Raw genomic sequence first — 17,123 nt, 5'->3', positions numbered from 1 at the left:
TTATATATATAAAACCGTGGCAGTATTTTTTTTTTTTTTTAATTTAACTTAAAACGTCATAAATATTAATAGAATTAAATTGGGTCGAGGAGTATAGAACAGAAAAATGATACAACATTTTTTTCAAATGAAATTTTGATTACATATTTTTGGATAAAAACAATAGATTTTATAAACCAAGTTTATTTTATGTTAAACTCAAGACTAGGGCTTTATTTTCTTTATTAAAAATTTAAGTTGTAAGCTTATCGTTAATCATACAAAGAATGCGTCTCCGATTCGCGTAATTAACTTACTGACGCACGACAGCATTATGTTCAAGTGATTATTTTTAGTCGTAAATAATTGTTTTATTTTTAATACATTTTGCAAGTTAAAATTTTCACTTTTAACACTAAATATCCGTTCATTTTGTTTCAGGTAGTAAAGAAGCCGCATTCACGTACGCGGTGTCCAGCGCCGGAGTAGCTTATTCGATAGCTGCTGCATGCAGTCGGGGTAACATTTCTACATGCGGTTGTGCGCCCGGTAAAGCAGTTTCTCCGCCGAAATGGAAATGGGGAGGCTGTTCCGTAGATGCAGGGTACGGAATGAGACTGGCTCGACGCTTCCTCGATGCCCGTGAAATTGAAGGCGACGCCCGCAGCCTCATGAACCTGCATAACAACAAGGCTGGGCGCAAGGTCACTCGCACTCACAATTAATATACCTGTGAGGGTCATTGTCACAGTCACCTATCCTATCCTATAATAATTATTAACCCGGTATTATCTATCTACTCTAGCCCAGACCATTTTTAATGGTGTATTAATATTAATTGTTTTATGTTACATATGAATCATGTTAATTTTTAGCTAGGTTATTAATCATCGATACAAATGACGAATCTTAAATTAAAATACAATTCGAATATCTTTGCATGTTATCATCATTATATTCGTTATTTTAGCTAACAGTCTAAAGTTAACACGCATTTATCACCTTCGCAACTGATTTTTACTCATACACTTTAAATCTTCTAAATGTTTAATTTGTTCTTTTAGTAGATTTCCAATAAGAATTAATTTACAAACAGATTATTTTACTATTTTCTTGTTATTACTCGATGAACTGAATATTAAATATTGTAAAATAAGTTTTCGGACTGTTAAAGATTCTAATAATTTTATTTCGATTATATCAAATAATTTTCCATTATTTGTAGAATTATTTTTTTTTTTTACCTAAGCTTTAACTCTTTATATGCACTTTTTGTAAATTTTTAGTTTTTCAGTTATACGTTGCAATTAGTTTTTACTTATTTATGTTAAAAGACAACGTTTTTGACGATTTATCAAAATTTTAGGCTGCCCAAATAGATTTTTTTTTAATAAAAAATAGATGCAATTATAAACCTTAAACTTTGGGTTAATCTCTGCTCCATGGATTGAATTCATGACCTTTATTGTTATTTAAGAAATCAACAACACAACGTTCTAATTAATTCAATTAACCTGGTTTTATTAAAATTTGGGTAGTAAATAGAGTTCATACTAAGAACTCTATGATGTTAAGATTAACATCAGAACTTATATGGGTGTAGATTATTTCCTAAAAAGTGGCATACCTTATGATTCTATAAAAACGTTTTAAGGAGTATATTAAGCAGTATATTATCTTGCTATCTTGAAGAGGGAAATATTCGTTTTTTTTTTTTTAATTTAAACGGTAATCGTTGCGGAATTATACTTTAACTTTTAAAAAATCTTAGATTATTTATTTATCTTAATCTATTTATTAATTATAGTAATTGTTAATATTATATATTATTATAATATTTTATAAATTTACTTTACTTGAGATTAATCTTTATTTAATAAAAAGCGTATAAGGTTAGAAATTTCTAAACTAGTTTCACATTTTTCTAACGTTGCTTTTGTAAAAACTCAATCAGATTTTAATGAATCCGTTTATTCAGATATTTTTTCAAAATAAACTAATTATCTATGTTTAGTTTTGCATTTTTCGTAATAAAATATGAATGATCTTAAAAAAAAATCAGTTTTAATTGTATTATTTTTGGTTTATTCTCTCCCACTGTAGCTTTAGTCTTAAATATGAATCGATTAGAATTAAAAAATAGTACTGAAATGATATACGGAGAATAAGTCTATTAACTTTATCACCTCTACGAGCAAGGAATACTGTTAAAATGCAAAATAAAAGGTAATTATGTTATTATGGATTTTTTTAAACACCTTATCGCATTTGCAACCTCTGTAACGATAATCTAATGTCTTGCTTCAGTTTGAGTTTGATAAATCTATAAGTAACGTGCTAGCGAATTTACAAGGGTTTAAGACTTCATGTAGAAAGATAAGATAAGCTATAGAATGTAATAGTTTTCACACTGCATCAGTTTTAACTTCTCAATCTTCCAATGAACAAAGCAAGAAATAAAATAAAAATATTTTTAATAGAACTTTTTTTTTCATTTTTCACCAACCATCTCATATTAAAAAATGAAGGAAAAGAAGATATTGGTAGAAATTGGGATCTAGAAGGGGGGTTATTATAACATTTCCCGATATGATTTTTTTTTTCATTAGAAAAATTACCTTCTATTATTATTTAAGAAAAAAACTATGAAATTTTTGCTGAAATTCATTGAAGCCCAAAGATGAGAACATTCATCTCTCCTCAATGTTGAAAAGTGAGCTTTTAAAAATAAAATATATCTTTTTTGGAAGTTTACCTATAATTTCATTAATTTGTATGATATCTCTCTAACAAAGATTGATTTTCTGGTTGGGAAATTTATTACAAACAAAAGTCCTGGGCATCCGATTACAATGTGTAGGTATCATTTTTAGTTGTAATTGCAGTACATACTCGGACTTGTTAATGAAAAAATGCTATAAGAATGAAAAATTTTTGGTTACAATTTTTCCATTACCGAAAATATTAAATAATTCTTTGTTTTAATAACTACCAATTTTGAAATTGACGTTGGAAGAGCATTAAGCCTATTTATTTCAATCCAAAGTGATATTAAAAATAGGTAAAAGATGTATTTTAATACAAGTTATTAAAAAATATGTTTAACTAAAAAAGATTATACAAGAATTTAAATTTTGTAATAAATAAACAAAATCAAGTAACTTTGTTCTTGCTGTTTAATAGTAAATGAAGACCCAGTGATATGTAAGCACCAAAGTAGCAAAGATTTTATGGCCTGGAATCTACCATTCGGAAATCTTTAATGAAATTCTTAGTGTGCAGCTCGCGTGATTCCATTGCAGAACCTATTAACAAAAAATGATATCTGCGTATTCTTCATTGGGAAACTTATAAGGCATTGTTAGATAATGACATACGCACTATTCCATTCGCTTATTTTAATACTTATTGTTCAAATTAATACAAAATCTTAACTGTTGGAATCAGCTCTTTATATTGCCAACTTATAAAACAAATTATTTCAAACAAATTAGGTAAAATTAATTTTTAATTAGTTTTTAAAATGTCTAATAAATTGTTATATTGATTTATTTGATTTTCCATTGTTTTTTTTAGTTTTGATATGGCATTTTTCTAGAATATTTAATTCTTTTGACTTGTAATATTTTTGAAATTCTTACGTTTGTATTTATTTTCTGTGGACTTTATTTAGACAATTTTATTCAGAATCAAATTTTCCAGAATTTCTGTTTAATAACTTTTATGCTTGTTTTACCCATTTAACAAAGTTACTTTACGAAAAAATTAAAATAGTGTTTTTCGACCACAATCTACCAAAAATAAAGTTCTGAAAAAAATTCTTCAATTTTTTAGATTAGATTCCTCAGAAAACCACTAAATTTAACCCTTAATTCGGGTCCCAAGAATTACAGTCTGACTTAATTTTACCAAAGGCGCATAAATCAAGATAAAACCTTTCGCCAACCGACACTCGCTAACGAAGCGTTTCCAAACCTGTATTTATACAAATTTTCTTCTTTGTTTTCACTAGTAGAACATGTCTTGGAAGTCTGTTTCATTCTTCGTGAATCACTCTATATATACTCGTGTATATATATATTTCATGTTTCACGAAAATCTGAAGATTTTCCAGCTCTATTTTTGAATCCTGATAAGATAGTCAGACTAAGAAGCGCAATAAAATTGGATTACCGAGATGGATGATTACTCACTGTTAAACTTATTTCTCAGATAATATCTATCTGGTCAGTTTGTTTAATAAATTTTTACTCAAAGAATATATCCATAAATCGGTATTAATAATAGTTGAATCACTTTAGATCGCGAATTGGATTCACTTAGATTTTTCCACATGTACACTGTAAATAATGAATACATTGTATACTTACTTGTAAATAACAAGGGAAAATGTACTCTAATGTTCTAAATTCAAATTAGATGGCCTTGTCCCCCTTGCTGCTTACTATCTCGCTTCACTCAAAACAATAAAAATAATAGTAATAATAATAATGTAAAAAAACTAATTTATTTATAGTCTTTCTTACCAAACTAGATTTTTATATATATTTTAATGTTTAGAATTTTTATTCTACCTCCCTTATCAGCTATTTAGAATATTCTACTTTTTTCACCTAACCACCTAATCACCAGAGAAAACATCTAGAGAAAATCAACTGATTAACAAAACTGTTGCAATCTTTCATTGAATTTATAAAATATTTTAAATGTGGTCGGTTTTTTAGATTTAGAACCAATTAAATAAAAATATTATTTCGTTAAAATCAACATTTTGGAAAATTAATGGGCGTAGACCACTTAATAAAATTCTGCTACTCTTTTTGAAACCAATAACTAAGCTTTAAAACAAAAAAGAAATTAATTTTATTTACTTAACATACAAGGTATTATCCATTAATATCACATATAAATTTGTCATTATAAAATTAATAGCTCTCAAAGTTTAGAAAGCTCAGTTGACACGCAGGGTGTGGATGGATTGCTGGAGTGGCGACTTGCTTCTTCCCATCTACGCCGTCCTGTGGCGATACCCATCCCTTTCACTGTACTATTATTGTAGTGTCAACATTATTTCAGACACCGCAGCTCTACTGTGCACTAGGTGTTAGGTTTCTAAACTTTTACTTCAATTATTTTACTCGTAAATAAGTAATTATAAATATCTGACCGACCCCCAGACGGCTACTAAGTATCGATGGTAATTGTCACAAAAAAGAACTCCATGTTCTCCACCAGAAAAAATTTCAGATATTTCAGACTTAACAAATAAATAATTTTAGAAGCTTTTTTAAAATTATGATTTGATAAATTTTCTCCTCCGACAAGAGTTACGAAAATCGAATGCTTAGAATTACAGATATATGGTGTTTAATTTTTTTAATATGAATTAATAAAAAATTGTTAGCTATAATTTGTAAGAATTTTATAGAACATATGAATGCAAAGTTTTAATCAATAAATGTAATTAAATTTTTATATAATGGAGAAAATAAAAAAATGATCCAATGAAACTTTTTTTTAATTTTTCAAGTTTCGCTTTTAGTATATAAAAGATCGTGACGTTCAGAATTCCAAAAGTTGAATTAATGAAATCCAAGTATTCTGTTTCTTATAACTGAAAAATATAAATAAATAGAAGTAAAAAATGGGTCTAAACAGAGATCTAAATATTAGATATAACTAACACCTGATTAAATGTAAGCCTACTCCACAATTAAATATTTCTGTTACTATTTTGTATCTTTATCCTTAGTTATAATTATAACCTATTTAAATTTTTCTGGGTAAATATGTCTTTAAAATCAATTAAAATTATTTAATCTGTTATTAAAATAATTTTTATTGAATTTGGTTTCAAGTGAAATTACTCTGTTTTTCGAATTTGCAGAATGCGAGCTTAGGGGGTCGTAAAAATGATTCAGGAAAGATTAGCTTAAGATTAAATTTATACGTAAAATTAGTCTCAAAATTAAATTTTCTAAAATTTTTACTGCATCTCCTAGAATTCTAACGTCATAAGCTTTAAAAATGTGGTCGAGCATTAAAATTACTCAAGCATTTTCTCACATTTCTGACACCGTATTTCAGTTTATCGAGTATAAAAGAAAATACGAAATTTTTGGTATAAGTTAGATAAAAGATTTTATGAATTTACTCGTCTTTTACTTAACATCATAAGTAGAAAATTACTAAAATATTTATTGTTCAGTTGTGAACTGTTGACAAAAGTTTGAAGAAGTCTTCTTTCAGTGTCTGGAAGAGTAATATTAGAGTGTAAATAAAAAGTATAAGGAAAAAAACGAATGAAAGGAAACTTATAGATCGGTTGGTCTGATAACTTAGGACTTATAAATCAGATAGTTGCAGTGTGATGCATTGTCCTATCAGATGTTGACCGGCTAGCTCTAACCATGATAAAATCTACTCTTTGTCTATCTCTTATTCATCGTCCAGCTTCTTCTTAAGCGTTATTTTTCTCTCTGTTTTGTACTTCCTTTCTTCGTTAATTGCACAAGTTCTGCTTGAACTAAGCAAAGCTACCTCATCTCAATTAAATACGATTTATGGCAAATCCTTCCTCAGATCGTATATTATTCTTCTCTTCTACAATGCGATGCGGTAGAATAGCATAATAGAATTTACAGTAACTTGTTTAACCCACCCTTCCCCGACCGTTTTCAAAAAGATATCTTGTCACATATATTTAAAGAAAACAAATGAAAATAATACATAAACTATGCTTTTAACTCTGATTTGTAAACGTGTCTGTGTATCTGCACGAGTTTGTGTGCGCACATGTGTCTGCATCAGTATGTATAGGTCGATGGAGATTCTGTTGTACTTACAAATTGTGTCGCTTAAACATTTGAAGTTATATGTACTATGATTATTTATCATTTTCAGGTATTCTTTAGGAATCTTTTTTTTGCATGCATGAAATATTTCTTTAATGAACTATCGTGCTTAATGTTTGTATATTTCTATATGAGAATTAAAATGCAATAACATTCCTTTAACATCTATCTGTAACTAGCTTTTCCTTAAAATTCTAAATAAAGTTTATTTATTTTTTCTTTATTTGGTAATTACAAATAATTATGGACTATCTCAATAAGTAAACGGTATTTTAATTAAGAAAAACCCCTCTTCTTTGTCAACAACATATAATATTTTTATTTTAATATAAATTCCAACGTAGGAGGTCAAATATGGAATAATATGTCAGCCAAACGATTACCATGGCTCCGGCGGCAGGTGTCCACATTTAAATGAAATGTTCAAATATATATTCACATGTAAGTAAGTCAGTTTCTTGAATGCACCGGTTAATTTTGTTCTTCAACTCTAGGAGCGTCTGAGGCGTTATTGTATACACGTTACTCTTCATGTAACCCCAAAAAAATGCAATCGCAAGGTGTTAGTTCGCACGACTTTGCTGCCCAGTTCTGGTCTCTAAAACAAGAGATTGTACTATCTAGAAATTTGGTCTACAAGAACTTGACGGTTTCATGTATTGTATGACAAGTTTCACTGAGCTATTGAAACCATATATTTATTTCACGTCTATGTCTTTCAGTTCTGACAAAGAAATTCTCAAGTATCGCACAATAACGAACAGCATTCACCGTAACAGTAACACCTCGTTCTCGAAGAAATAACGCCCAATTACTAGCCCAGCCTAAACTGTACACCATACCGTCACATTTTGTAAATGCATGTGAACTATCCTTGGGTTTTCACTGCCCCAAATTTAATAATTTTATTATGCCGTTAAGGTAAAATAGAGCTACGTTACAAAGATTTTCGGTTTAAATTTATCTTCCCCTTCCTTAAGATCCACTACCCGATTGACAAAGCCTCTTTGTTGTTGATGGTCTTTAGGAAGCAGCTTTTGTGTCGATTGAATTTTGTATTCATGAAGGAGAAGATCTTTTGTCAAAATTACTTTTACTCGATGGTATACTGATGATATTTTGAGATTAATTGTTACACTTTCACTCACTGGAGCGATGTATGGTGCAGACCGACCGAAAAGTTGACTCACGCGCGGTGTATCATCTTTGAGGGAATACGTATGCTCAAATTTTGTAATCGACCCTTCAACACTTGACCAAGATGGGGCATTGTGTCTACCAAAATTAGTACGTAATTTTCTGATTGTTTCCCCCAAACACTTCTCATTTTTGTAATGGGGATTACAGTAATAAACTGGTTCTAACGTGTAACGTGAAATTTCTAATTCCTCTAAGTCTCATTAAGACAGATATCAAATACGGAGGCTCAGAATTTTATAGTTCGAAAATGGCACGAAATTTAAAATACCAGTTCTTATTGAGATCTTTTTATATTAAATTATTTATTAATTTTATTTTATTTTAATAAAAAAAAATGCTCTTACAGTTTTCACTTTCTTTGAATGTGCTTATGAACACTTTTGTAGTGAACACCATTTTTCATCAGACAAATAAATTAAAAATTAAGAATCTACTACTATATTATTAAAGCATTTCTCATCAGAGAAATGGGTACCCCCCATATATATAAATTTAAAAAAAATCATATTATAAACAAAATTGTCACCCACACACTCTTTAATTGTCCTATATTAGTAATTATCCTACATTAAAGAGCAATGTTTATCAGCAATGTTTTTTATGGCAGTTGTGTTTTTTAATTTTTAATATTTTTATCTCTTGTTAATGTGGTTAAAAAAATTAGTATTAGAACCTTAAAGTATTATTAGTCAGAGGATTATTATTATTAGAGTTTCACAATTTCTAATTTAATTTAACTATGAGTAAAAGAAAAACATTCCTGTAATTTCTCAACCACCTTATTCACCTGACTTGAGTCCCTGTGACTTTTTCCTGTTCCGGACTTTAAAAAACACCTCAAAGGACACCATTTTGATAACTAGAAAATATAAAAAAATGTAATCAACCATCTGAAGGATATTCTGGTTTCTGAGTTCCAACACTGCTACGAAGAGTGGGAAAACCATTTGAAGTGTTGTGTGACTTCCCAAGGGAACTATTTCAAAGGTGATACAGTCCATCTATAATTAGATTATACAAGTAAATAAATAGTTTTTCTGAACCAGTCTCATTACTTTATTTACAGGCCTCATAAAATTATTTTTAGATGACAATTTGAATCTTGGCTGCCATAAAAGTATTGTCAATTAGACAGTACTTTTATTGCTGGTACATCATGATTTATTTTGTATAACCAACCCTTTGTTTCTGGTTAAGAGAAGTCTGAATAACAAAGGTTTTACTGTTCATATAGCATTGTAAAGTAAAACAGTAATAATATCAATTGTATTACCACTAAATTAGAATAATAATGATAATTACTTATTTAATACACTCAAATTTGTTACAAGTACATTGCTTGAGAATTACATTTTACTTTTTATATTTTTATTTTTCCAGATTTCTTGAGTTTAATCAGAAATGTCCTTTCTTGATAACAGAAAGTATATTAATTTATAAATTAATGAAATTTAAAAAATATATATTCCATACAAATATTATAGAAAATGGGGTCATATACTGTAATTTATACTGTACAATATAACTTTATTTCTTTTTTTTAGGAATTAACTGATACTGACATATTCAATCTGTATATAATTTATCCAAACCCTGTACTATTACACTTTATTATTTTGAACAATAGAACTAGTGAAGTAAACATGTGCGAGTCATTTCTAAAATGTATTACCATATACAGAGACTAGTTAAAATCTTTTTTTAAATATTAAGACTACTAGCGTAAATTATAATGCAAACATAATTATTTATTAAAAAAAAAGTTTTGTTCTTTCCCAGTCTAAAAAAAAATTATATTTTATGGAATTCAAGTCTTTTCTTGCAATTAATATAAGAAAAGTTCTTTGTTTAATTTTTGAAAAATATCATTCTGGGCAGCAGCTAAGTAATTGATTCCATGACAGAAGCTTTCTTTCTCTCAAAACAAACATGTAATAAAATAATTCCTTCTTGAAGCGCTAAATTATAATTAAATATTTAATTTTTAAATTATTAATTTTGATGTTTAATTTCCAGATGGTACTTACTCTATTTAGAGACTAGCCCTTAAAAGTATTTTAAAATATTAATAGATTTTCATATTTATTTCAGACTTTCAAATATTAACTGAGTTTCAAGTTTATTAATGAAAAGTATATTTTTTGCAGGCAGTAAAAGCAAGCTTACAGACTGAATGTAAATGTCATGGAGTATCTGGAAGCTGCACAATGAAAACTTGTTGGAAGACTTTACCACCTTTTAGGCAAATTGGAGATATATTAATGAAGAAGTACTGGAAAGCTCGAAATGTTATTGCTGTACCAACTACACAGGAAGGGGGTTTAAAACTTATATTAAAAAGAGGGTCTCGAACACAAGGGCAAGGTCCAGAACAACAAAGACCTGTTGCTCCTCGTCGCTCTGAACTAGTCTTCCTTGAATCCTCACCAAATTATTGTGACAGAGATCCTTCAACAGGTTCTATGGGAACTCAGGGTCGTGAGTGCAACAGAACTTCCAAAGGTAATCAAAGCTAATAATTCTGATTATTTTCTACTTAGAAAATTTACTAATTCACACATTTAACTGTACTGCCCAGTATAAGAGTTTTCCTATTGTTATGGCACAACAAAGGTTATCAGAAGTATTCTCTTATTGATGAGTTTTTATTTGTTAGGTAAGAGTACTAAGAATAAAGAAGTAGATATTCTCTATTATTAGACACTTGCTCTTTTGAATGTTAATCATTGGTGAATGGTAATTGTTAATGAAGTTATTTACATTCTATTACTGAATTAACCAGCCAGCTTTTGTTAGATAAATATTCTGTTCACTCATCAGATAAATCTGATTTTCATATAACCTAACCAAATTATACATCCATATTGGATACACACACACATATATATATCTCCAAGAAATATAGAATCCATGATGACTAAAGGGATAAGAGATGTCATGGTTGTTTACCATCTTTTTTTAGACCAAAAAAGCCCTGGTGATTAAACTGCCTCTGCATCTAGCAAAATATTGATATTAAGAAGTATCCTGATATAATTTGATGTATTATTTTTTTGAAAATAGGTAGATGATGATGGCATTGTTATCAAAAACATTTGTTGTAGATATTTTAGTTGAACAGATGCAAATGAACTTATTTCCTTACTTTATAAAAGTTTAATATTGAAAAGTTCAGTTTATTCCTGAAACATCATAAATATGAAATTAATGATCAGAATGATCAGTGATCTTGAAATCACTATCCTTCATATTACAGCAAACTCCATTTCTTTTATGGAGATAGATTCCAAGAATGATTAACATCATTCTTGTTAATATAAACTAAATTTTATAAACATTTAATAATTTCCTCATTAAAAATAGTTAAAATCCTAGTATTCTTTTTAATGGCTCTAGATAGAAAATTTGTGCTGTACTTTTATTATAGGTCATCTTTAAAATGATTTCACTAAATAAATTCTTCAACTATTAAAAAAAGAGCACTTCTAATAAAATTAATATTGCCTATAATCATTTCAATGTATATTGAATCAATCAAAATCATTAGAAAAACTTCATGACAAACATAACCTACTGCTACAATTGACTCCTCCATAATTTTCATATATCTAATTTTGATTGTTTCTTCAGTGCTGTTGAACAGATACTATGATCCAAGTATGATGTCTGACAACTCATGAAGGTCTTCTATGTTGGTATTATTTTCCATATTGTTTGGTGAAAGCTGTGAAACTTGACCTTGAAGGTATCACATTGTATCCACTTGGCCTCACCCAGCTGGATAACAATTAGTCATGGTTTACCTCTGATTTGCTGCTAAGAGCTTGATTTCTGTGCAGGATAAACTGGACAGGATTGAGTTTAACTTTCTGTTTCAGATTAACAAAGCTCTTCACTTTAGCAATGAAAACAATGAATAAGTTATTTTTGTCTTTTGAGAATTAGTGTAATTCATACAACTTTACCACAGTAATGAAAACTTTATTACTTCTCTCTAAGAAATAATGGAATAAATAAAATCTGGGATAAATTTTCTTACATGAATACACACTGGATTTCAATAATATCAGTGGTTTAAATGAGTCTTTGCTGTAGAACATCTTTCCATATTTGGAAGTGTGTGACAATAATTTTATTACCCTGAATTGTTTATTCAGTTATATATTATCTTAATTCTTACAAACTGAAATTAAAAAAAAAACTTATTCTTCTGTTGTTTCTCAGTAAGCCCCTCTATCAGGACCTTGTTGAAGATGATTTGAATTTCAACATATATACACATACATCAGCATTTGCAATAATATGTTTTGGCACATTTTAGTTCATTGAAAAAGATACTGCTTGAAAATATTCCATTAAATACCAGTGCATTCCAGTATACTTTTTATTTACCATTTCATTTATTGTATCAACATAAGAATCTCTGCATATAACTCTTCTGAAACATCAATAATTTTTTTCCTTTTCTTGTCTATATAAAATGCTGTTGTCAATGAAAACCATTTTAAATTTTTGAAAAACTTTTCAAACATTTTCTGAAACCAAAGTAAATAAAAATAAATAAAACATTGCATGAGCAAATCCTTGGATAAGGTCCACAACACTTACTAAATCCATATCCTTCAGTCACCAAAAACTTGTGAAGTTAAGTGAAATTTCCACTATCAAAGTCATGTTCAGTGAATCAGTTCTCCTCATGCTGGATGTAGATCACTATACTCTGTTGACATTTTTTGCTGGCTATTAGCCATAGCAGCCAATGCCAATTAAAATACTAAATAAAACAAATCATAACCTAAATAAAAATTTATTACTGGTTTACAAGTTGTATTTTTACTTTAATTTTACAATAATGACCTTGGATCAAACATCAGTGATTTAATGAAAGAGTTACTCCAAAAAAGAGAGAAAGTAAGAAACATTTTTCTTTTTTATGGTATATAACAGTAAATTTAAAAATCATTTTTATTACTATTATTATTATTATTATTATAAATGTTCCTTATAATTGAAATTACATGCATGAGGCCAGCAACAAGTTTATGAATTTACATGCATCATCCTTTAATAAAGCAATATCTAGGGAATTCTAGAACATTCAAAAATAAAATGATTTTTCAAAATATAACAGCATTACAAATTAAAAACAAAATATCACACTTAATGAATAGCTACAAAAACCATCAGGAATAATTAACTTTACTGCCTTTATTAAGGATTAATAATCATAATAATAGTTCAACTGAATTTAGCAAAATCATGTCATTTTTCAAGAAATCTTTTAAAAGAAAACAATTATGAACAGTAAAATGAAAGTATTTTCTAAATATTAGCTTTATTATAAAAACTATTACATCATAATATATAACATAAATTTATTTATATCATAAATAAATTAAGAACACATTGCTTCACCCAATAGGTGTATAAAATTAAGAATAAATAAATATATTTTTGTATTAAATGGTATAATCAATATCTGTATGAAAGCTTCTCATGACAATGAACGCAAGGAAGAAATTTTACTTAATTATTATATATTTTGATACTTAAATTTTCTTCTTTAATTTAATATTTTAAGAATTTTTTGGTAAATTGTATTTTTTTATTTTTTTTAGGTATGGATGGCTGTGACTTAATGTGCTGTGGCAGAGGTTACAATACGCACCAGTTTACTAATACCTCCCAATGCCATTGCAAGTTCCATTGGTGTTGTTATGTTCGCTGTGACACGTGTAGTGAAAAGACTGAACAATATACTTGTAAATGAATGACTATAATTAATTAAATAGCATGATTTTATTTCATATTTACTCATAAATTGACTTAAATGGATAAGCATTTACATGTAAATGAAAATTTATATATTAATTTTTTTTTCAAGTACAAATGTATAATGATTTTTGAAGTAGGTAAGTTAAAATAAGTATTGATTTATCTAATTGTTAGATTTATATATTAATATATTTTACAATTATCATAATAATGATAAATCATAAATAATAAAAAATTAGTATCCTAAAATTAGATAAAATTGAGCAACAGAAGAACATTATTAAGCATTTCAACAATTTCACTTCCAAAGAAAAAGAGGTTGCTAATTTCTTTTATCATAATTTTCCATTATTTGGGTTCAGATTATCTATGCTCCAGGTATTGTGTGTTATTGCTTTCTTTATCAGTTTTAAAAGAGTTGAAAACAGCTTCAACTAAGCTGTTTGTTATTTTAAACCAGAGTAGGACAATCTACCTTATCATTTTTTGTTATCCAAGAATATATAAAATGTGTCGTCAAAGAAGTGGAATCATTCAGTTAAATAAATCAGTGTTTTTTTTTTTCAAAACTAATCACTACTTTTATTCTCATTCTAATGTTACTTGTGATATTAAACATGTTCCTTAAATCATCTGGTAAAGGAAATCAAAGTCAAGATATTTAAAATAAAATTATTATTCAACCTATCCTTATTATTGCAAAGACCAACTAGTGAACTATAAATGGGGTTACAGTCTGTAGGGGGTATTATAGATTATAAAATTATTTTTACTAAAAGATTTGTTGTTACAAGATTAATCAGTTTCTTTTTCTTAAATGAAAAATACCCCACATATTTCATGAATAAAAAAAACACATAAGAAACTAATGTATTGATACCGTAATGGATGTATGCTTTATGTATTCTTAGGAGAATTAATCATTAATCAATATATAAGATAAATAACATGGTATTAATCAACAACAAGTTTTGTTGTACAACTTCAAACATTACTATTATCTAAACTTTCTATTACCGGTCCTGGTCCACATTATATTGGATAAAGGAGTCATTACTGTGTAATAGTACACATTGATAAACACATTTTTGTTATATTTAACTATAAGTTTTACTACTTCAGTTTTTTTTCAAATTTTATTTTATTTTCAGCATTAAACTGATTTTAAGCCTTCAAAGATTTCTAAAATTATTTTTATTTATTTAATTCTTTTTTGAAACATTATGATATACTAATATAACTTAATAAAAACATTGATTATGTTATACCACTAACATTCCTAAAACTAATAGTCCTTAGAGTTGTGAGCTTATTGATTCTATAAAAACATGTTACGTTACAAAGAATACCTTCCTATATATGTTTCATGTGTTAAGAAAAATTTGTGTGTGGAAACAATTATTGTATACAATTTAAAAAAATAGTTATTCATTATATTAAAGTTTCTTCACATGATACTATTATATTACTTAAAAAATCTTTCTGAAGATTAAAAAATGTCCAACATGCTTTTTTGTATTAGAAGATACAAAAAGTGTTCATCACAAAATAAAAAAAGATACACATTAAATATATATATATATATATATATCTTTAATAATAATTAATACTTCTATGAAACATTCGCTACAAATCCACTATTTCCATTTACCAGTGTGTTGGGGAAGAGAAATGCATACATTTACTTTGCAGTTAAATTGAAGTAAATGTCAGTACATATTTTATATCCTTCTTTTAAATAATCATACACAAAACTATACATTATTTTGATATATTCTTGTAATTAGTAAGCAAATGAATAGTAGGCATAGTTTAAGATCATTTGTGCATTTAATTGATTTTTATACAATACAATCAAACTTGATTAATAGACATTAATTAAGACATATTGCATTATGTGAAAAAATGTTTAAATTCCAAATCAAAAAAATTATTTGGAGAGATATCCTGCTAATTTTAATATTGTATAAAATAATTCATCTTTATGGAATAATTAATTTTTTACTGGCGCTTTGATATTTTAGTTTATATTTTTCCAAATATTCTGTAGTCATTTTTTTTCTTCATCTTTTATGATCACATAAGATCACTTTAGTCCATTATCCAAGTATCTTTGAAGGGACTGTTCAACCTTTACAGTCCTCCCAGTACCTCTTCATATGTTTCAATCTCTGTGCCCTTTCTGGTGTTGAAAATGTTCATGTTGTGAGTTTCTTTATTGTGAGTGTGAAGCAAATTTTTTGTCCTTGATTTTTGTTTAATTTTATCTGGTCTAGTTGTGTTTGGATGTAAAGCCAATTTCCTTCAGATCCTCTCCTACTTCTCTGATCCATCTGCATCCTGTCTTGCTGTTATCATTTATTATTAGTAAACAGTTTCTTTGTTTCAAGAAGTTGAGATACTATAACAGCATTAATGTTTGCAAGTAAATAACAGTTAAATGTGTGAGAAAAAACTCCAGTACATCATAGTTCAGCAGTAACTATGAGGGTTAAAGTTTGGAGCATTACAATGCATGCTTACCACTGAGACAAGTTAGCACATATATTGCAAAAAGTTTTATTTTAATTCTTCTTTTGTTAAGGGTGGCCATATATATAGAATATCTATTAGCTATCTAACAGATATGAAAATGCCAAGCTAATAATAATAAAAATGTATTTAATAACTAAAAAATTATATGATATGACTACAGTTAAAAAAATGAATAAAATGATATCTATATAAAACTAGATATATTGAACAATAGGTGTAAAACATGATTAACTTATTACAAAGTAATGAACTTTTTATTCTATAAAATCATGGGATGGTATTACATTGGCTTAATCTACAAAAATTTGCAAATTTTAGTATTATGTCCCACTTTAAGCTTATTTTCATTTATTAGGAAGATGCAAGTACAGTTTTTGTAAAATTTTTCAGATGCAAAGCAGAAGTACATATACTGTACGGTAATTATCTCTAATTTTCAAAATAAGAAATTAACTGAAAAATATAATTAAAAAATTATAGTTAATAAATTAATTATATGTGTTATGTGGTGCTATTTCTGTTTTCTTCTTTTTAAAAATGATAGAATATTATTCACTGTAATTAATGGAATAATTTTCTTTGGTAAAAATATTTACTTCATTTCTGAATTTGACAAATAAACTGAACAAATTTTTGAGCCAAAAAACAATGTTTTTATTATTATAACTCAAAATTATTTATGTATGTAAATTTAAATAATTCTATATTTTTTAAAAGACATTAAATTTAATCTTTATTAGTCCTAAAAAAAGACTCAGATTAGTTGTTCATTCATTGTGT

The 17,123-nt window shown here is 27.5% G+C and overlaps 1 protein-coding gene across 1 annotated transcript in view; it reads left to right on the top strand.

Annotated features, from left to right (window-relative positions):
* Positions 1-14,972, top strand: part of Wnt2 (Wnt oncogene analog 2) — a 239,736-nt gene extending 224,764 nt beyond the window's left edge. The window contains exons 3-5 of the mRNA XM_075360585.1: positions 421-683; positions 10,181-10,535; positions 13,652-14,972. Coding sequence (XP_075216700.1) covers positions 421-683; positions 10,181-10,535; positions 13,652-13,803 — 770 coding nt within the window. The 3' untranslated portion in view covers positions 13,804-14,972. The remainder of the gene's footprint in view (positions 1-420; positions 684-10,180; positions 10,536-13,651) is intronic.
* Positions 14,973-17,123: the final 2,151 nt, after the last annotated feature.

Source organism: Lycorma delicatula, chromosome 3, assembly GCF_047948215.1.
Source record: "Lycorma delicatula isolate Av1 chromosome 3, ASM4794821v1, whole genome shotgun sequence".
NCBI lineage: Eukaryota > Metazoa > Arthropoda > Insecta > Hemiptera > Fulgoridae > Lycorma > Lycorma delicatula.
This window is presented reverse-complemented; position numbering and strand designations above follow the sequence as displayed.